At 35.6% G+C, this 22,644-nt stretch overlaps 2 protein-coding genes across 6 annotated transcripts in view; one reads left to right on the top strand and one right to left on the bottom strand.

Annotated features, from left to right (window-relative positions):
* The window catches only part of LOC131941783 (baculoviral IAP repeat-containing protein 6), a 33,978-nt gene extending 32,054 nt beyond the window's left edge, over positions 1 to 1,924 (top strand). For all 3 annotated transcript variants that reach the window (XM_059301289.1, XM_059301288.1, XM_059301287.1), the window contains exons 65-67: positions 211 to 399; positions 503 to 637; positions 788 to 1,924. In XM_059301289.1, the coding sequence (XP_059157272.1) occupies positions 211 to 399; positions 503 to 637; positions 788 to 1,117 (654 nt within the window). In that variant the 3' untranslated portion in view covers positions 1,118 to 1,924. The remainder of the gene's footprint in view (positions 1 to 210; positions 400 to 502; positions 638 to 787) is intronic.
* A 704-nt stretch (positions 1,925 to 2,628) lies between these two features.
* Positions 2,629 to 20,781, bottom strand: LOC131941785 (adipocyte plasma membrane-associated protein). 3 transcript variants are annotated; one of them, XM_059301292.1, is made up of 11 exons: positions 20,644 to 20,781; positions 13,831 to 13,949; positions 8,727 to 8,940; positions 7,099 to 7,209; positions 6,845 to 6,960; positions 6,239 to 6,331; positions 5,955 to 6,071; positions 4,230 to 4,401; positions 3,613 to 3,747; positions 3,113 to 3,299; positions 2,629 to 2,976 (listed from the first exon to the last, which is right to left on the bottom strand). In XM_059301292.1, the coding sequence occupies exons 3-11, from the start codon at positions 8,831 to 8,833 to the stop codon at positions 2,740 to 2,742; spliced, it is 1,275 nt and encodes a 424-aa protein (XP_059157275.1). In that variant the 5' UTR covers positions 8,834 to 8,940; positions 13,831 to 13,949; positions 20,644 to 20,781; the 3' UTR covers positions 2,629 to 2,739. The 3 variants fall into 3 exon arrangements, with proteins under 3 accessions (XP_059157275.1, XP_059157273.1, XP_059157274.1); XM_059301290.1 differs by having other exon boundaries at positions 13,900 to 13,949; XM_059301291.1 differs by lacking the exon at positions 20,644 to 20,781 and having other exon boundaries at positions 13,900 to 14,055.
* Positions 20,782 to 22,644: the final 1,863 nt, after the last annotated feature.

The raw sequence follows: 22,644 nt of genomic DNA, 5'->3' as shown, positions 1-22,644 counted from the left end.
TATGCACAAATAAATAATCAATTAGAAATAACACAAAATCCCAAAACGAGTATCTTTGATCCCTCTATGATAGTATTTGACATTTCAATTATTTTCTTTTTCAAAGTGAAAATACTTTTTGCTAATAACTACAGGATCTTTAAATGTTTCCTTTCAGTGAACCATAGCAATATTTGGAGAGCTTCATATCACATATGTTTTTTCCCCCAGGTCCTGGTTTCTATCCAGTCCCTGATTCTAGTAAGTGAACCCTACTTCAACGAACCAGGCTACGAGAGGTCACGAGGAACTCCATCTGGGGCTGCCAGTTCACACGAGTATGATGCTAACATAAGACAGGCAACTGTGAAATGGGCAATGCTTGAACAACTGAAAAACCCATCTCCTTGCTTTAAGGAGGTAAAACAAATTTGTTTACATCAGTTCAAAATATTTTACAGCTTTTAAAAAAATAATAATTTTGTGCATTTTTACACTTTTATAAATTTATGAAAATTTTCAGATTATTCAGACACACTTCTGGTTGAAAAGACATGAGATTCTTTTACAGTGTGAGAAGTGGATTACAGAAATGGAATGTTATAGTAATGATAAACGTACTGGCAGATCAATAGCTCAAAGTACACTAGCTCTAAAGGTAATTAATGTTAGTTTAAAAAGATAAATAATGGAAGCTTAAAGAAAGTCTAAAAAGGCATGTATAAGTGATATAGGTGCAAAAAGTGCTATTTAAGTTTAAAAAATTATTTCTGTAAATGATACCACATATTTTATTCTTCTTCTACAGCGGCATTACAATCAGTTAAGAGAAGAACTATCTAAATTAAAACCCCCATCAAATTTAGAACTGGAAGAAGAATCAGAAACAAATAAAATTGACCCTGAAGCAAAGCACTATGTGACAAGCTCACCAGACCAAGCTGTTGGAGACAGTGAAGCTGCACCAACCCTGGCTGATGACATCAACTTTGCTCTTGCTAATGCTCATGGTATCTACCTGTCACCAATGGATCCTTTCTCCATATTCTCACCAACTGCTCAGCAGATGAGTCAGTTACCTCAAATGCCACTTTTAGATGATGTCATGAACAACACACAGACAGACCCTGATTGTTAGATATTGCTAGATTTTATTTCTTGACAAAATTTAAATTATCGGCTATGGAAGCCTGTTTTGAGTACTGTAGTAGTCTTTATAAATATTTATATGGAATTAAGAAATTAATATGACTCTTCTACTTTACATTTTCATCACTTTTGGTTCAGAATGGAATTTAATAATTCTAGTCAATCTCTAATGATCATGGCTTTATACACTTTAAAATGCCACACACATATATCTATTTTTAATGATGCAGCTTCATGTGTAAGGGTAGACATTGCATTGAATGATGTTCACCTTGTAATACTAAAATTAGAAGGGGGGAAAAAATCATTCTAGTATTGCATCATTTTATTTTCTGGTTATTTTTTTGTAGTATCTGTTATTGGCATTTTTTTTTTTCACATGGTAAAACAAAACTTGCAATACCATGTATATTATTTTTAAAACTAGTTTTTTGAAGTGATTAAAATAACTTAAACTTGATTGAATAGATTCATAGTTTTAATTTCCTTAAAATGATCTGATGGGCCTCTTAATTATATAGTTTTCACAAGTATTACAAGAAAAAAGCATGTATGCATGTAGAATATAATACATTAATAATGGTTTGTGGTATTTTAATTTTCTTTTTATAAACTAAATCGATGCATAAACCCCTAGTATTGGCTGTTAGAAACTAATATGTCATTTCTTTGACATTAAAGGTTCATGTATGAACTAGCTCATATTTCTCCATATTTTTATTTTCCTTTCTTGCTTGCATCTGTTTAAGAACTGAAGAATAAGATAACAGATGCAAATTATATATTTAACCGGTACCTACATTTTTTTTATTACCCATGTTTTTTTAAATCAGTCATTGAGTATTATATGAGAAATTATAACAGGTAACAAAAAACATCACTTTGTATATTTATGGTGTAAATTTAATTGATTTTCGCAATTCAGTTTGTTTTAATTTATATACATATATATTTATATTAATTTGTAGTTGAATGATATTGATACATGTATATGTAGAAAGTGATTTCATTATGGATGTACAGATCATTCAGATGTTCACTATTGGTGTTCTAGTAACCTATGATTGATCTATTTATTTTCAAACATTGATGATATAATATACACACATTAACTACCTTAAGCACTCTATAGTCTTGGGGTTACAATATTTTTGAATGTTTTTTTATTGTGAGACAGCATGACATTGTTAATATAATAAAAGGGCATTTACGGAAAAAAGGTTTAAAACTTTTTTAAAAAGTGAGTTTGGCTTTTTGTAGGTCGAGATTGTGTCATGTTTGTCTAATGAGATTTTATTATCAGGAGATTATTGAAATGTGAAATACAGCATATGTTCTCTCCATTTGTGTGATCATGTGTGCGTGTTGAAGAGGTATGGATCATTGCAATGGTCATCAAAATACCCTGATACTTTCATGTGTTTTGTTTCATTCAAGCAATGTTAAATAAATTGTTTTGATTTCTGTCATTATTATTGAAATAAACATTTATTAACTGAGAAAAAAAGTTTTTTATTTTTAAACAACAGAAAAACATTGACAAAAATGTATTAGTCATTAAAAAATTTTTAAAAGAAAATTAGTATGAAAAAGAAACAATGTACAGTTCTTTTAAAGACCTGGCACTCTCCTCCTATACAAGCGGCCAATATAATTGGAATGAAATGAGCCAAAGTACATAACCCCATCAGCAACTTCTACCTCACTGACTGATGACAAAACTTCACCCGTCTTGTCCTGAAGGCTTTTAGTAATAACTCCATTTTCATTTAGTTCTACTGCCATTGTTGCAACACTTGTGGGTTGTAAATACTGTTTCATTTTCAATAAACCATTGATAGATAAAATCTGAAAATGTAAAACCAAAGAAAAGTATTAAACCTATTGGTCTATGCATAGCATGTATTCTATTCAATTAATGAAAACAATTATTACAGCAAACAAACAAAAAACCATATGAATATGTAAGCCACTTAATATATACCTTAGATAATATTCCACGTAACATGGGATAAGGAGTTAAACTGTCAAGCAAAGAAAATTTTCCTTTTTCTCTGATGAAAGCTAGCCCCACCCAGTAGGTTCCTGTTGCTTTGCTGTAGCGGATATTGTCTGGAACCCCAGGTAGATTGTCTGCCCATACTGTTGTCTTTTTGGTCTTTAGATCATACCTGCAATTTTTAACTCACTTATTTTGGTGTTGAGACCAGAGTTTGCTCATGATTTCTTTGATGTTATGAAATAACAAAACTAACTAAAATTTTAAATGAATTTAACTATTAGTTAACATGTTTATATTCTAACAAAGTTGTATTGACTACAAGTTTTATGTTACTCATGCATCAACAGACTAATCAATAAAGCTAATCAGTTATACAATGTAACTGCATCTAATTCTCACCTCCTACTTCTCAGCTGCAAAAAATCTAATCATTTTAAAACAGAAGGTAATGAAAAAAAAACTGAAACAGATAAACAACTAACTTTAGGATTCTCGCTCGACAGGTTTCAGCAACAAGCACTGCAGACTTATCTTTAATAAGTTGAACACCATTTGGAAAGAAAAGGCCATCAACTAACTCTGTTGTTTCACCACTGCTAGGGTCATACTCTAAAAACCTGAGAGTTTATTATTATCATAAAAAATGTTCAAAGCCACAATAGGGCTGGTAAGTAGGTCACCAGCCAGTTATACGGCTCAATAAAACCTGCATGAGCCATAGAACTGGTTGGTGAACTACTTACCAGCCCTATTTATGTAAGTTCTATTATCACTTAATTTAGAGTATTGACGGTGAGAAGAGGAAATGAAGGCACTAAAATAATTGTTCAGTTCTAAAAACTCAGCAGTTTTAAAGCAGGGCTGGAATTTCATATTATTTTACATTTTAACCAAGAAATGTACGCAAATGTGGAGGATTTAACAGCATCTGTATAAAAGAAAGATACCAAACAATAAAAGCTGAAAAGAAGAAATGTAGTGTTTTTTTTTAATCCTCTTGGCTTATGTTGCTTTTCAAGATTTTAATGTGTTTAAAATATGCTTATCATCTATCTATTATGCTGAAATGATCATATAATTACTAAAAGGGTAAAATTACCTTCCATTAGCAACCCCTTCAAATAGAATTTTATCAAAATTATTTCTTTGCCACTTCGTACTAGAGTCAGTAAAATAAATCTTCCCATCAGCTCCAATGTCTAAGTCATTAACAAGCTTTGATTTTTTACCATTTACTGGAGTATTGGATGAGTACAAAGTAGTTGCATCCCCTATATAATACAAATAAATAATAAACAAAAAAAATTATCAGTTCAAAATAATTGTTATCACCCCAAAGTAATCAGGCAGAAAATAAATTATGAATACACAAAATGTAATTGAAAGTGTAATTAACATTACATTTATATGTGTTTATGAAATTCATCTTGTTAAAGGCTCCTATTGCAATTTAAAGCCATCAGCCGTATATTTCATTTTGATTGGGAAAATTGCAAAACAATGGTCTGCAAAGTGGGAAACATCATACTCAAAGAGGGGCGGGGAGGGGGGGGGATGGGGGTTTGGGAAATAAGTGTTCCAATGGGTTGACTGAATCTTCTAGTGCATTTGGGGGATGTATCGATTATAAGGGAGATAGTGAAATACTCAAGAAGAAATTTATCACCATCCCCCTGAGACAAAGAAAATCTGGTGTCAAAATAACAAAATTTCTATTTGACAACCTTGATTACAAAAGAAAATTGACCAATTCTTATAGCTGTAAGTCAAGAGAAACCAAATTCAGAAGGCTAATAATCTTTTGTACTGATTGCTGATAAGATGCATGTGAGTATTTATAATACAATTCCTATAAATCAAATATACTTGTCTGTGACTCTTAAATAATTTAACAGCTTATTGCTTCTTAAAAAAGATTATTGGCTATCAAAAAGTGACTTGATTATTTTTAACACTTTTAAACTCTGCAATAGAATTCTTGGAAAACAAAGATGAGGCTTTACTTGCCAACTTGATTTATACAAAAAGATTACATACTTTTTTTGACAGAATTGATTTATAAATTGAATTAAATAAATCTAAAACAGCAGAAAAAAAAACTGCTATATATAAATGCATTTTGTGCCTTTAGGATAAGCTAAATTAAAACAATTTCCAAATGTATTCAAAGAACTGCACTCAGAAAAAAGAAAAGAAAGAAAGCTTTCTTTGTTCAGTAAAGTGTTAGTTGCTAAAATGTGTTAGGGATATTATGAGTGAACAATGCTTTTTGATGGTAATCTAATTCAAATGAAAATTAAATATTCCAAAACAGTCATTAGAAACTGCAAACATAACATAATTATGATATTTATACACTATTCTACATTGTCATACAACATTATACTATATTTTATTCACTTCTATTTGGGTTGAGCTGTGTGATGATGGGGTGTTAGTTTTAGAGTGTAGGTTTTCATGTGTGGGTATGGCATGTGTGTTGTGTTAGTTGTGGGGTGTGGTTTTGGTGCTGTTCGGGTTGTATAATGGAATTTGGGTTGGGTTCGTGTGGGTTTTGGTGTAGGTGGCCAGTGAGTTGTGGTGCAGAGAGTTATTTCCCTTACCATTTTTAAAAAAAATTCTTTTTAATATTTCATTTTGTGCATTAAATAAATGTAACAAAAATAAAAACAATGTGATTTGTTTTGTGCCCTTCTTTTTGTCATCCTAAAATTACATTATAATTTTCACACAATATAGATACACATGTATGCAGTTCCATTTGTTTTAAAAGTGTGGTAGGCATTAAAAGTTTGTGAACCTCTGATGTAAATATTTATCTTACCTGTGGCTACATTTACTTTAAATAAGCCATAGTAGCCATCAGCTACAATGAGAAAGCCATTTTTGTCCATCCTCATTCCAAGAGGTCGTCCGCATGTTGTTTCATTCTCGTAACCACCTGCAATTTTATTTTCAATTTAAAATATTGAAAAGACCCTGATTGTTTTGTTTTGTTAAGGTGTAATTAGGTAGAGAAACATCACTATTTACTAGAAATAACCCTAAATAACACATAAAATATACATATTTTAAATTTAATAATAATTTAAGCAAAAAGAAACTGACCACAGGGACCTTTTCCAAATCTAACAAGTTTCTGTATAACACCTTGATATATGTGATTGACCCAGCCATCTGCAGTTCCAGTATAAATGTGCTCTGGAAATAAAATCTTTTAAAATGAAGTTTAAAAATATATGCAATATAAAATATTAAAAGTGAAATGATAGAATTCTTCCATACACTGTGAAGCTCATCGTTTAAGTTGTTTAACTTAATAAGTGAGGCAGCTAATCTAAAACTCTCCCAGGTCCCAGTCTGAAGCCCACCCAGCTTAGTCTAAAATTGTACAGGTGACTGTGGCTGAGCATGACCACCATATCCCTTAGTGTACAGAGGTCATAAAATAGATTAACTCTACTTCATCTGAATAATACTTTATTTTACCCATTAAAAACATAGAGATGTTTCTGTACAAAATTACTGCAGTTTTGCATGTTTTAATTACAGCTGACATTGTAACATTAAACAGAATAAAAACTATAAAGTAAACAAATACTTATCAAAATGGTTATTTCCAACATAATAACACTTTTCTAAAGCTGCCTGGCAACAGCAAAAGAAGCAATCCTAACCTATTATTAGAAGTGATACAAAAACAGTCAAACCAACCTCCATCAACCACAACTGACTCAGGCCCTGATAACTGATTCCTGTAAACTTGCTCAGCATTCGACAGTAAGTTGTTGGGCTCCAATGGACCTACGAATTCTGGTGGTTCAGGCAATCTAAAGAAAAAAATAATGTAATGTAACTGATGCTGCTATTGGATGAAACATTCTTAGATAACAATACAAACAATGATAAAAGCTATTGCTTATATGAGAGGTTCTCATTTAGTCTGTTTTATAAATAAAAATAAGTACCCAATAATTTCCACAGGCTCAATGGGTGATGGTAGAAGTATTAGTATGACAACACCAGCCAAAAGAATAACAACAACTCCAATCAAAGCAACAATAAAATGAGTTATCCATCTTCAAAAAAAAAATTATTATGAAATATATAAAAATGATTAAATAAATAGAAAGGCTAAATATATATGAAAGAAAAAAGAAAATAGTTACCATAACAGTAGAATGGTTTCTTCCACACAGTTTTGGGGGGGGGGGGGGGGCACTGGTTAAAGTATATATTTTATACATAAATTATGTATTTTTTCTACTGTCAGGTCAGTGGAGGGGGGGGGGATTTGTGGTGTTCTGTGTGGGGTGGAGATCCTGAAAGAAACTGCTAAAATCATAACTTGTGTATTTTTAATTCCTGCTACTATGTTGGCTCCTTATAAAGTAATAGCATCGTTAATATTCGTTTGAAGTGTAACACAATTAGGCATTGGGTTAGATATCAAAACAAAACATGACTACATATTTCATAATTTATAGTCTTTTGCAATAATTTTAGCCTTTATTAATCAATATGTGAAAAACATTGAAAAAATATCTGAAGAGTTGAAATACTACAATTAGCTTAACTTTCATAGATCTATAAATAGTAGCTCCTAGAATGTATTTAGTTAACTATTTTAGGCCTGTATGTAGGCTATAGCAGGCCTATTGCCCAATCCTTGGTGTTTTAAATTAGACAATCTTAAAGTCATTTGTATAATATATATTTAGGCAACATTGTCAATTATGAAGAAGACTCCTAACATCCAATCACTGGATTCTTTCAAAACTAAGTGCATGCAAAAAGGCATCCTCTGGCCCAACACCATCTCCAATCATAGATTACTAGGAAAAATGGCAATGGAAGCAGTTTCATAAATAATTGAAAAAAGGAGATGGCACTGGATGGGAGAAATTTTAAGGATGAGCATAGATGACATCACAGGAATGGCGCATAACTGGATGCCTCAAGGAAAAAGAAAACAGGAAAGACCAAGGGAGACGTGGAGGCGCATTGTAGAAAAACAACCAACAAAGGCAGGACTGTCTTGGGGAACTGACATGAAAATTACCAGAGACTGGCAATAGTGGAAAGAGGTTTCTGTGGTGGCCCCAGGTGACCTGAGCACAAAAGAGAAAAGATGATGATGATGATGATGAATGTCAATGATTTTTTGCCTTAGTTTTACATCTATAAAATGTACACAATTCATTAAGTCCAGTAAGCCTACTGGATTTACTAGACTTATTTGACCTGGCCGAACTAGAATCACATAGAAATCTAGAAATAAATTCTAACACAGTATGTTACAGTTTAGAATTTAAAAGTTGACACCTACTCAGAACAAAATAGTTAGAACACTAGACAGGGTTGGTGTGGTCCAGTCGGTAAAGCTCAAACAACTGCTGCCTTGTAGATTGTTCTTGGTTGGAAAAAGGCTATGCAAGCAAATCCAAAAAGAAAAGCAGGCTATATGGCGCATAACAAGTTGACACGTAATACTTAATTGTGAAATTCCTTCCAACAATACAATTAAGAACGAAGAAGAAGAAAGAAGAACACTAGACCTCTGGATTTCTATAGACTATGCGACTTTAAAAATTACCCTTTAGATGCTTTTTGAATAGCTTCTGATTCAGAAAGACCCAATCTGGGTTTTTTATTGACTTTCTTTTCTTCAGGTCTTCGCTGCCTCACTCCATCAGTTGCCATATTTATAGTTTAGGAGGAAAGGCTGTTTATGACCACATGAACATTGTTCAACTGCTTCAGTCTTTGATAGATCTATGTCCACTGCCACTTTGCTTCTGTGCTAATATCTAGATATGGTGAGAACATTTTAATAGATAATTAGATTATCTAGAAATTATAGATTTAGATTTTTTAAAAATACAACAGTTATTTAATTCATTCTGTAACCTTGCTGGTAGGTCAAATTGAACGTATATCAAATATTTTCCATACAAAAATTTAATTAAAATGCCATTAGTCCATCCAACCCCAGTTGTTTTTGTTGAAGAAAATTGATTTATAAATGACAAATATTGGATAAAAACATATTAAGATGTAAAGAAATAAAACTGGTTTTGATAATAGTGTAGATTCTATTTTACTTTGGAACTCAACTTAACTGAGCTTATAGAAGATCATGCTGGTGGAGGTGTAGATCTAGGAGTTTCACTTTATTCACTTAGATCTAGATCTAGTAGTCCAGTGGTTCCCAAACTTTTTCTAGTGGCGACCCCCTTTTATAAAAATTAAGCGACCCGCGACCCCCATAGAATTAAAAAGTCGAAATTAGTAAGGAAATTAATCAGTACTAAAATTAGATTTTCTAGTAGACTTTCAATGTGAATTATTATTGATAACTGTTTTAATACGATGAGTAAAACTGCATGCTATTAAATAGCCTCGACATTTCGCGGTTGAGGTTTTGTTAACGCCAACCTCATGTCATTCTTAACATTTAATTTATTTCTTTTTGTTTTTAATTGGAGAAGTGGTGAAAATCTATTCTCGCAAAGATATGTAGACACAAAAGGAACTAAAACTCAAAAGGCAATCAATTTCACGTTTGGGTATGAATGTTGCATACTACACCAAAGTTGGGTGAGCAGTTTTTCATCTGACGCGGAATCATTCTGCAAATTCAAGAATTCACCGGGAATGCTGGCAACATCAAGGGAAGCAGTGGATGGGTAACATGTCAATGCAGATTCTTCTTCTTTCAGCTCATGGATAAAGCCGCAGTTCGATGCTAAGAGATTCAAGATGCCCAGAAATCTGCTCTTTCAAATTTGTATTTACCTCACAATCATACTCACCAAACATGGCAAACTTTGCCAATTTTGCAGCTTTGATAATCATGAAAAGAGATAATAGCGTAGACAGCGTACTGTAATGTAAAAAGGCATAACCTCGTGATCTTTATTCATGTCTTTGCACAGTTCTTTAAACAGATTGGTGTTTAGGGCTCCAGATTTAATATAATTTACGACTTTCATTAGCGTTAGCAATGGAGTCGGAAGAGTCTTGCTGGCGAGGGCATACTGGTGAATCATGCAATGGATTTCCCTTGGTTAGGGAGCTAAATCTTTTGCTGTTTTCCAAAAGCCCGATCTTGACCCAAACATAGGGGTTCGAAGTGGTCGAGTCGGTAAAGCTCATGGTTGCTAAACAGAAAAGTCTCGGGCAGATGAGGCTCGTTAGCTGGGGACAGCCACTCTTCTAGGAGAGATAACTCCAAAATTAAACAACTGCTGATTTGTAGTTTGTTCTTGGTTGGACAAAGGCTATGGAAGCAAATCCAAAAAGAAAAGCAGGCTGAAATCGGAGTCAATGGCCTCAATGGCGCATAACCAGTTGACACGTAACGCTTAATTGTGTTGGAGGCGTGGTCGAGTCGGCAAAAAGCTCATGGTTGATAAATTCGAACAAAGTCTCGAGTTCAAACCCACTGGCAGATAAATCTCGATCCCCTTCAACACTAATAATTAAGAATGAAGAAGAAGAAGAAGACCCAAACATAGATGGCGCACCATCCGTACAAACCCCACAGCCGTTTTCCCATTTTTAATCATCCAGATTTTTTTTTTAAAAAACGTATTTATTTTCTCCATGATTTCTTTGCTATCATCTGAATGAATATATTTCACAAGACAAGCAACTGTGAACACGAACTCACGGCTGTTGATTCATCAACTCGAAAATCAAACAATGGTAAAAGCTTGATTTCATTTAAAATGTGTCCTTTAACATCTACTGACATGAATGCTATAAGCCGCTGAATATAATTATTAGACAGAAATATATGTTGCATCTTTACTGCACTGAAATCCCCAAAAATTAATTTCACTATCTTCAACATTGAGGGTTTGATGAGATTTTCTACTATTGTGTGAGAAGCTTTTTAGCTTGGCAATTTCTAATGCTACTTCATATGATGCTTGCACTAATGCTGTGTGAAAACTTCATGTTCGATCAAGTCTCTGACGTTTGCAACTAGCTTCATACCGACGAAAGAACTCCCTATCTTTTTGGTGTGTTCCGAATAACTCATCTCAAAGTTCATAGACTCGTTGATGAGAACAACTTTGCACAGTACGCATTGTTTCTTTCCTATTCCATTTCCAGTAATGTTTGTAAGGCCGAATTTCAGATATTCTTCTAAATAATTACGTTTTTTTTTTTATTGCTAAGGTTTTGTCTACCAGTTGGCGACCCCCCAGGAAGCCCTTCGCGACCCCCAGGTTGGGAACCCGTGTAGTAGTCTAATCTAGATCTAGATTTCTAGATCTACAACTTACAACTAGATCTAGATTCTAAATCAAGTTACAACTTACAGACAGTCTTACTCATTACACAACTTTAAGTAATAGAATAAGGCAGGAAACAGATTCAACTCTCAAACATCTACTTTTAGGGTCGATTTTCGCCAATTTTCAAAGTAACAAATATTGACATATTATATATCAATTTTGTTGCTTAACAATCGAGGAATTCAAAAATATAAAAATTAATAGCACTAGACATTTACATCACGTTCAAAATTTAGATTAACCACACTCACTCAAATGACATTTTTTTTTTACATCTAAATGTAGTAAGGTCTAAAATCCACGAAATTCACAAAATTAACAATATAATTACACAGAAATGTCACTTAGGCATAAATTTATTTGTAATTATGTCAAACTTTACAAAATATACCAGTTTATAGCTTATTTCTATAATTATTCTTGAAAAAAAAAACGACCGCTATCCCCTTTCAAAAAATGTTCAAAATTCTGGCTTTTAAAAACACTCTGGGGAAGAAAAAAATAACAGAGTTAAATATAGAAGGTCTAGAATCTATATAAAAAATATTATTAGTAAAATATGTCTATATGCCAATTTTTATTATAGTTGCAGCATTTACATGGCTAATTATAATTGTTTAGTACTTTATAAATTAATTTAAAGTTACGACTGTCTGTGGCCTCATTCAAATAGTGTGGTGTCAGTGAACTTGAGTGAACAGGGTGTTAGTTAGGGCCTTATACGATTTCATTAGAATTGGTAATGAACAGAATGTATCATTAGAACTGGCCTATAAAAACAATGTTGATGATAGATGCAGAAATTTTAATGCTACTTATAATAGATCAAAATGACAAACATAATTAAAACCTAAGAATCTGGAAGCGGTGACCTCATTTTACTGACACGTTTGTCAAATAGTTAGTCTAGTAAAATCGATCTAGATCTAGAATCTACGTAATTTTGAAAATACGCTAGATCTAGAAGCAATATCACTTTTAAAAACTAAAGTTAGTGATTAGTTCTGTAATGAAATTGAAATCCACAGCTAATATGTAAGTATCTTTTGATTTAAAAAAAAAAATACGCGTAGTTCTAAGAAAAAAATTTCTACGGTGTACTCGATCCCTATCCCAAAACGTGCCAACCACATCGCATGCGTATTCAGCTACTCAGCTGCTTATCAAATGTTCGAATTTTAAATTTATATAATAAAAGTAGGTCACCCTAAAAAAAAGAGTAAAATGGCTCCCGTTTTCACGACAGCCGTCACTCGATTCATAATTTACAGAGTTATAAAGTTCTACTTTCTTTTGGCTATAGATTTGAAGAAATTTAAATTTGTTATTTCTCATGTGTTCCAACAATTGTACCTAATTTTAATAAACATTACATTAGTGAGGACTCGGTTCTTTTCAGGATTAGCCCTCGACACTATACAGACTATTGCGAAGAAACAGACTCGCGCGAATGTCGTGCGTAGGCTGGTTCAGTGGCGAAGGTTAGAAGCCAATTTCAGACGGAAAGTTTTTACTTTGAAATAATTACATTATCAATTAATTTCGATTTAAAACAATTGGCTTAAAGTCAAAAGTAAACTAACATTTAAAAACTTTGTTATTCGCAGTGTACTCGAGATTCTCGTGTTTTAAAGATAAGTCTAGTTTTAATACGTGTGCGTGCATGGTGCGAATACCGATTTTCCGCGACAGAAAATCATTAAAAATAAAAAAAAAGTATCTACGGCAAAATAATAATTATATTTTACAGAATTAAATAGATTTAACTTAACTGTTATTTAAATACATGCTTCGGAGTAAAAAAATACAATTTTATATCCGTAAAAAAATTAACTGAAATTCCCGCTTTCAGCGACGCCGATGTGTCGTAATTTTCGGCAGTCATTTTGTTCAAATTAAAGTAAAAAACGCATTCAAATATACTTTTTTTTACTTTCATAATTTACAGCAATCATTTCTAATGAAAAATCCATAAAAAAATAATAGTTATTTTAACAAAATAGTATTTCTTACCTTATTAGTGCAGTACACGTACTTTCCAAGTAGATCCATTCCGTCTAGATTTGCATACTTCGCATCCTTCGCCGCGGCACAAAATGTCATAAAAAACGAATTCCACAAAAATGTTGCTAACGAAGCTTGTAAAAACCTTGCTCTATTTATCAGTATAAACAAAATCCCCGAACGATGTCTGGTTAGAAAGTTTATGAACGGCGAAGACCGAATATGCATTTTGCGGTACCAATCTGTTTCCTGCCATAAGTAAGTTGACTTTAGTCTTTAACTGTTAAGTTAAAGTTGTTATTGTAATGTTAACGCTACACTTCATCGCTAACAAAAAAAACAATAAAATAAAAAAATGGAACTAGTCTAGATCTAACTAAACTGAACCTGACTGAATTGAACTTCAATCCTACTGTAAAACTTTTTGTTACTGTTTTTCTCTTCACTTGTCTTTACCTTTTTCTCACACTCTTTCATCTCTTTCCGCTGAAGGACGTTTCAGAATGCTGCAGACGAAGATAAACATTGAACAATGACATGTCATTAAAAAGCTTCAACCAATCATTTGTCCAGCATGCTAATCACAGGTTCCTTGTATCTCAAAATCAAATTTGGCTCGTAGGCCTAATAGATAGATCTAGATATCTAGATCTAGATAGCTAGCTAGATCTAGATTCTAGATCTATTTCAAATTAAACCATTGCTACAACGGGTCAAATCAAGTGTCAAGTATGTTGAAGTATCACTGCTCACTGAAGTTCTAATTCTAGAGTCTAGACTAGAACTTACTTTACTAGATTATACTTAGTAGATCTAGTTTAGTCGGGCTAGAATCCTATTATATCTAGATCTACTTAGTGTCTTAGAATGTTGACAGTCACAGTACAATATATTAATAAGTATAGGCATAGACGCTTCCTTTGATTCTAGATTTAGATAGATATAATCAGATATAGGCATATAATGGCATATAGATCTATATATATATATATATATATATATATATATATATATATATATATATATATATATATATTTATATATATTATCATATTACAGGGGCGTAGCGAAGAGGGTGGCGTGGGTGCGGACCGCACCGGTTGACACTATTTATAGGGGGGTGACGCCAAGGCAAAAAAATAGCAAAATAAATACAGAAAAATGATAATTCCACTTAATTAAGTGATTAATTAGAGTGTTAAATAGTCTTTTAAGGGGTCATCCATAAATGACGTCACGCTTTTTGACGATTTTTACCTCCCCCTTCCCCTCCGTCACACATCGTCACAAAAAGCCCCTAAAATGACGTCACACCTTAGCCTACAACCCCCCCCCCCCCTCAAAATTGCAGTTGAATTTTTTTTTAAACATCGATATTTTTCCAAAATCTTGTCTGAACTCTATCAAAATAGAGTATTTTAATAAATTCATATTACAATTTATTAAAACAGTTTTCTAAAACGCGAAATAACGTCTACAATTCGTTTTCTAACATTGCTTTTTTATGATGCAAAAGTGTGACGTCGCACCATCTGACCCCCCCCCTCCCCCTCATCACACACCGTCACAGAATTCCGGACCCCCTCCCCCCTACGAGTGTGACGTCATTTATGGACGACCCCTATATATAAGAGGAAATTTGTAAATCCCGAAAAGGGGGGGGGGTGACACCATGACATAATCCTGCTAATGATAGAGAAAACATGCTACATCAAGCTGTATGTGTCACCGTCTATAGATAAAAATCGTTAGTATTATATCTGAGCACAGTTTAAAGCAATCGCCTTGGGATGGGGATCGAAGTTACATTAACTTGATTAACTCAACGTTGCAAAATATGCATGAGGTAAAGAGTTTGGTTGAGAATCGTAATAACTTTTATGTTAATCTATGTATGGGGGAAGGTAAAAAAATTAAATACATATAAAATATATGTGAATACATATACACATGCGTATATACATACTTATACATACATACTTATATATATATATATATATATATATATATATATATATATATATATATATATATATATATATATATATATTTATATATTTATATATATAGTAAAAAAATTACGGGGGTGGGTGGTATCACCATTAAGTGCCGCACCGGGTGACAACCGACCTCGCTGTGCCACTGTTACGTTTCATACAAGCATACTCATAATATACCCCATACTAGACCTCTATAATACATATGTATAAACTATATTGCATATAGAATATAGAGTCTACTAGATTATAGGCCTTTATACTTTACATGCATCTAATAATCTAATACATACACGCATGATGGATAGGTGGCATTTTCTCTACTCTCTAAATCGTATAGCCTATTTACTATCTAGACTAGATCTAGATCTATTTAGCGTACCACTAGCGGAAGAAAACATTTTCCGAAATCGGGCCCATATCTCCAGGGAGGCTACTCCGATAGTTCAGCAAGGCTGAGACTAAATTTTCCCAAAACCCCATAAAACTAAAACGGTTTTGGGCGGTTGCCCTCAGTGCCGGCGCCAGGTTATTTAGCGCCCTAGGCAAAACTTATTAAAAGCGCCCCCGCAATTTTTTTCGTGCCCCCGTATTATCAGAGGCGTAGCGACCCTTCCTGGCGCCGCCCGGGGACTAACTTTCGATTTGCACCCCCCCTCAAACTTTCAATTTGGTTAACCAACCCAGCCCATTTTGGCGCCCCCTCCCTACGGACAGCGCCCTAGGCGACCGCCTAGTTCGCCTTATAGTTAGCGCCGGCCCTGGTTGCCCTTCAGGTATATAGAGAACGACTCAGAGTAGGCCTGAGTTAGTGTTAGCATATTCACGAAATTAAAGACAATTACAAGTAGGCCTCGAGTGGATGTTTTTAGCACACACCGATGTTTTTGAAGATTTTGGGCCTCCTATGCCTATTCAGGTTGCCCCCCCCCCCCTCCCTACGCCCTGATTATTTTTACTCGGGTATCTCTTGAACCCCCCCCCCCCACCCCAATCCGAATTAAGCACGTCAATTGACCCCCCCCCCCCCCCCCCGGACGAGAAAATATTTAATTTATATAGAAAGTATACAATTTTAAGTGTCCTCTCCCCCCCCCCCACACACACACAACTGGAGAAAAAAGTTTAAAGAAACACTTCATCCGCCCGTTTTTCGCGCATCTTGCACACTACATCTTTCGTATTTTAGTTAATTTATAGGATAGGCCTATTTACATTTTTCGACGAAAACACGAGGTTTGGTGACTGTAAAATAAAAATAATTATCATTAAAAAAGTTTTGAAAACCCCACGTTTTCTGATTGAACTAAAAAGTAGAAAATAAATGCTATACATCACAATAATGCAAGCGATCACTCTACTATAAGCGATGAAAAACGTGGGGCGCCGAAATAAAAGTTTTTTATCGGTCATTGTTAATGTAAGATGTAAAAGTTATATTACTATTGATTAGATAATACTATTGACTTTTATTAGGGAGCTTGTAGAGAGTCAACAGTATTAGAAACTGCTCGTAGGGGGGAGGGGGTCCGTAATTTTGTGACGGTGTGTGATGAGGAAGAGGGGGGGGGGGTTAAGATGGTGCGACGTCAAACTTTTGCATTATAAAAAAGCAATGTTAGAAAACTAATTTTAGACGTTATTTCGCGTTTTAGAAAACTGTTTTAATAAATTGTAATAGGAATTGATTAAAATACTCTATTTTGACAGAGTTCAGACAAGATTTTAGAAAAATATCAATGTTTAAAAAAATTCAACTGCAATTTTGACGGGGGTTGTAGGCTGAGGTTTGACGTCATTTAGGGGGGGGGGTCTGGCTTTTTGTGACGACGTGTGACGGAGGGGAGGGGGGAGGTAAAAATCGTTTTAAAAAGCGTGACGTCATTTATGGATGACCCCTGTTCAGTAATACAATAGATTGTGATGCCCCCCCCCCCCGAATACCATAAAACAAATATCGATGCCAAAAATGCTAGTGAGCACCCCTCCTCCTTAACTCGACGCCTAATTAAGTGCAGTTTCTTTTAGGCATCTTTTCAGCGGGTAATGCCCCCCCCCCCTCATTCCACCCGGACGAAATTTTAAAATATATAATTTATATAGAAAATAAATATTTTAACCAGTGTCCGACCCCCACCCCCCACCCCGCCTCGAAAAGTGTCCCCTTCACTTAAAGTGGGGGGGGTCCGAAAAAATTGACTTTTTTGGACGCGTATGGACTTTTATAAGGGAAATAAGTGGATTTTTGTGGGGGGGGGGGGAGGACGACGGAGGGACGGGGGGTCCAAAATAAAAAAAAATTGTGGACGTCATAAATGGATGACACCTAACAATAACATTTTTGGTTTTGTTTTATGCCAGAAATTTTTATCGACAAGGGGAAATAACCAAATTATTTTTTTAAGCAAAACACTCTAAGCTTGGTTATTTCTTTTTGTACAGAAATAGTTAATAACATGCAATTACATCCATTTAGGTCCCTTAGAGGCCGTAATTTAAATTTTTATGGAGGGACTGCTGATCGATAATTAGCCTATTTGTATATTGTATGGTTTCGCTGATGCACGTTTGGGACGGTGCCCTGTCAAAACGACCTGGGACAAATCGGCCCCGTCAAAACGGCCCCGTTAATATGACCCGGTCAAATCGACTCCCGACAAACCGACCCCGTCAAAATAGCCCCGTCAAAAGGGCCCCGACTTATTGGCTCCCGTCAAATGGGCTCCCGTCATATTGACTTGCGACATATAGGCTCCCGACAAATGGGCCCCCGATATTTAGGCTCCCGACAAATGGACTCCCGACATATTAACCCCTGACAAATAGGCTCAGGACATATTGGCTCCCGACAAAGCGGCTCCCGACATATTGGCTCCCGACATAAGGGCTCAAGACAAATGGGCTCCCGGCAAATGGGCTCACGACATTTTGGCTACCGACAAATGGGCTCCCGACATATTGGCTCCCGGCAATTGGGCTCCCGACATATTGGCTTTTGACAAAATGACTCCCGACATATTGGCTCCAGAAAAATGAATGATATGACCACTATTGGCATAAAAGTAACCATTGTGTCCTACCTCCAATACCACTATAACCTCTTTTTAATGCCCGAATGAAATTGTTTTTCATGAACCAACATTAATTCACAAACAAATCGAGCCCTTAACAGCTAAATTCCACCAATTCTAAAGTTTTGATAATGTTTAATTTACAACAGAAAAGATCTGTTGCTTAAAAGCGAGCACAGAAGTGTAAATGTATGATATACATGTTAACATGATAACAGCATTTTGTTTTGATAACCTACAAGCATATTGCAGTTAGGAAGGTACAGCGTGGACCCTTCTCCCCACACACTGAGTTGGAACAGCCTATAACCGACTCAATTATGGATGTCATAGATAGATGACCCTTAAATTAAAACATACTATATTTTATAATAGATAAACTATTATAAAAATAAGACCTGCCGTTCAAGAGATGCATACGTTGTATTACTTAAGACTGTTGGCTAAGCTGACTCTAAAGAATATTGATGAAGGGGTCCCACTGGCAGGTGTCATATTCAATGAGACCGCTTTGCCAGGAGACTTAGTCTCTACAGAAACGGTATTGTCAGTGCAGTGGCGTAGCTAGGATTTTTGGGCCCCTATGCAAAAATTATCAGTGGGCCCCTTCGTCAGCCGTTAGGCCAGTGGCGTCGCTAGGTCGGGTCTCACCCGGTGCGGCACTTCGTATTGTCACCCCCTTCCAGGAAACAAAGCATATATATATATATATATATATATATATATATATATATATATATATATATATATATATATATATATATATATATATATATGTGTGTGTATGTGTGTGTGTGTGTGTGTGTGTGTTTGTCGGCCTACATAGGCCTAAAATTTATATATATATGCCACATACTGGTACACGTACGTGTTTAAGCTTAAATCACTGCAGACTTAATAGTAACGATGTTTATCTACAGTCTGTCTATAATACAGTTGGATGTAGCATTGTTTTCTTTATAGTTTACGTTTACGTCGTGGTGTCACATCCCCCCCCCCCCACCCCCCCTCTTGATATAATTTTCGATTTGTACTTAGAAGACTATTTAACTTTAACTAATGGATCTGGAAAATGGCATTTCATTCTATAAATTTTACAATTTTTTGCCTTTGGTGTCACCCCCCTAAATGGTGTCACCCCGTTGCGGTCCGCACCCCCCGCTTCGCCTTCGCTACGCCTCTGCGTTAGGCTACAGAGGAGTTAAACGAAGAGATCAACTTCTACTTACGATGGATATTTTTTAATATAAAAATATTCTGAAGGCAACATTTTGTATTTTATATGTCCTGATTATGTATTTATACTATATTATTATGCTTGCCTACTACTGCTAAAAAGTTTATTTATAGGCTGATTCTCTCAATGTCTTGCACGACAAAGTGATATCGCCTGTAGTGTTATTATAACGATTGGGCTCTGTTTGACCCACAAACACTGAATCCCACTGCCGAAACGGTGGGGGGGGGGGGGGGGGGCTTTTTGGAACTTTTAACCTTTTTCTTTTTTAAAATTATTATATGTAACAAATATTAAAATTCCATTGTAAAAGTTTTAATTTTTTATGAGGTAAAAGGGCCCCTATGTGCCTTGGGCCCCCATGCCTTGCTTACGCTAGCTTTACGGTAGCTACGCCACTGTGTCAGTGGTCCTTTTGTCTGGAGCCAAATTGACAGGAGCCTTTTTTGTCGTGAGCCAAAATGACGCTAGCCTATTTGTCGGGAGTCGTAATGACGGGGGGCGTTTTGTGGAGAAACTAAATGGCGGGAGCCTATTTGTCGGGAGTCGTAATGACGGGGGCCGTTTTGTGGAAAAAACTAAATGACGGGAGACTATATGTCGGGAGCCAAAATGACGGGAGCCTATTTGTTAGGAGCCTTATTGACTGGAGCCCTTTTGTCGGGAGTCTATATAACGGGAGCCTATTTGTCGGTAGCCTAAATGACGGGAGCCTATTTGTCGGGAGCCTATATGACGGGGTCCATATGTCGCTGGCCCTTTTGACGGGGCCGATTTGACGGGGTCGTTTTGACGGGGTCGTTTTGTCGGGGTCGTTTTGACGGGGCCGTTTTGTCATTGGCCGTTTTGACGCCGCACGGTTTGGGACTGATGAGTTAAACTTAAATTCACCTACCTTATTTTGTATTGAAGATTTCACCGTGTTGGTTTAGGCAAGTGGACCGTGACAATTGAAACATCTCATAACATGCCCAGCATTCTAGAGAGCAAAGACTTGGTCTTGTACGGACAACAGTAACACTGTAGGACTACTCTACACAAGTTGCGAGGAAAAAAAAAGTATTTTAATGTTTTTAAATCCCACAGTTTAATCGTTCTCATAGTGGAGGGGGGTGAGCAAAGAACCCCCCCCCCCCCCACTAAACAAAATAGAATTTATATAGAAAAAAAGTAAAAGAAACACTGGATATATTACATTGGTGTATTATGAATTCGAAAAAACGAAGCTACAAAACTGTAACAATCTTCTACTTGTACCCTGCTAGTAAGCCATAACTGACGGGGTATAACTCAGTATTTATTTTGGACAGTTTTCCTCAATATTTAGCAAAGTGCTTGACAGATTTATTCTCACAAGCGGAAATTTATGAGAACAATAGTCATGTTTAGAAAATAACATTCCCGCAGTCTTACTCAAAGACAGGGAGGGGGGGGGGGTATCGTCCTTAACGACCTACTTATAGTGTTTTAAAGCAAATATTTTCAGTGGCAGCATTGGTACTGTCGAATTCACAAATTATGAATTACTGAAAAGTAGAAAATAAAACAACTAAAACGCGGCAGGTGAGCTGTGATTCACTCCGAATGTTTACAATAGTAGAGCCGGTTCAAATAAGTGACGGCTATTAGGGGCAGATAATTTAGTTTTTAAACGATTTGAAACTAAGTGGAGATAATAAGTTCTGCTTTATATTTTTATTGTCGTCTTTAAACGGCTGCTTTCACTGGGCGGGGTGGGGTGGGGGTAGTGTCGAATTCACAAATTATGAATTGTTGATAAATAGAAAATAAAACAACTAGATAGCGGCGTATGATACGTCGCGGGTCAGCTCGTATATATATATAATTCTCTTCTTGGGGACGTTAGAAAACACCAAGCTGTAAGCGCGCCTAGCAGTCCCCTCTCTTCCTCTCTAGGCATATCCCTACCACCCCCACATGGTCTGGTGAGCTGTGGTTCACGCTAAATGTTTACAATCGTAGAGCCGGGTTTAGTGACGTCTATTAAGGGCAGATAATTTAGTTTGAAACTATTTTAAACTTATGGGAGGTAACTAAGAGGAGGCTGCTTTCGCGGGGGGGGGGGGGGGAGGAGGGTTTCAGTGTTTTAAAGCAAATATTTTCAGTAACAGCATTGGTACTGTCGAATTCACAAATTATGAATTAATGAAAAGTAGAAAATAAAACTAAATAGCGGCGTGTGATACCGGCGTGTGATACGCCGCGGGTCGGCTCGTTTGTAATAATCCTTGTTCAACTGCTCTAGTCAACGTGTGTAAAGCCATGAAAACACAGCAACGAGTCTACAAACATGTTTACAATCCCGGTCCATACCATATCCTTTAGATCGGAGAAGTAAAGATAGTCAAATTAAAAATACGTAGTTGTAACACAATCAGACGAGCAAACTATTTGCCTCTACGTGTAGATCTACTGACAAGCCTATTGTACATGTTAACATGACGAAATACAGCGAACCTGGTTGCTGCGTAAATGTAAACTTACTGTACACAACTTAATATGGAAGATAAAACTCACCATTGTTGTAGCACAGTGTTTGTGCACTTCTAGCGTCGCTGTAAGCGTTGGATACGGTGTGGTGTAAGGGATCAGGTTAGCCATGCGTATCGATTGCCCTAGATATACAGTTAAGTGTGTTAAAATGCATTGCCGAAATTGTCTGCTTATAAAAGAAATTACCTTCTGAACTCGACGGTCTACGGGGCAGGTGAAGTAGACTTTACCTGTTCATGTGACCTCGACATGTTAATTGTTTAAGGTTGGTCAGGAATCCATCAGAGTTGGGTGGACTCTGGACGTTCTACGATTCTACCAGGGACCCGAACCTTTCAGGTTGGCAGTCGAACGATCTATCATTCTACCACGCCATCTTATT

This window comes from Physella acuta, unplaced genomic scaffold, assembly GCF_028476545.2.
Source record: "Physella acuta isolate Inbredline_101_S28 unplaced genomic scaffold, ASM2847654v3 ptg000373l, whole genome shotgun sequence".
NCBI lineage: Eukaryota > Metazoa > Mollusca > Gastropoda > Physidae > Physella > Physella acuta.
The sequence above is the reverse complement of the archived record's forward strand: the minus strand, read 5'-3'. Positions and strand labels throughout refer to the sequence as shown.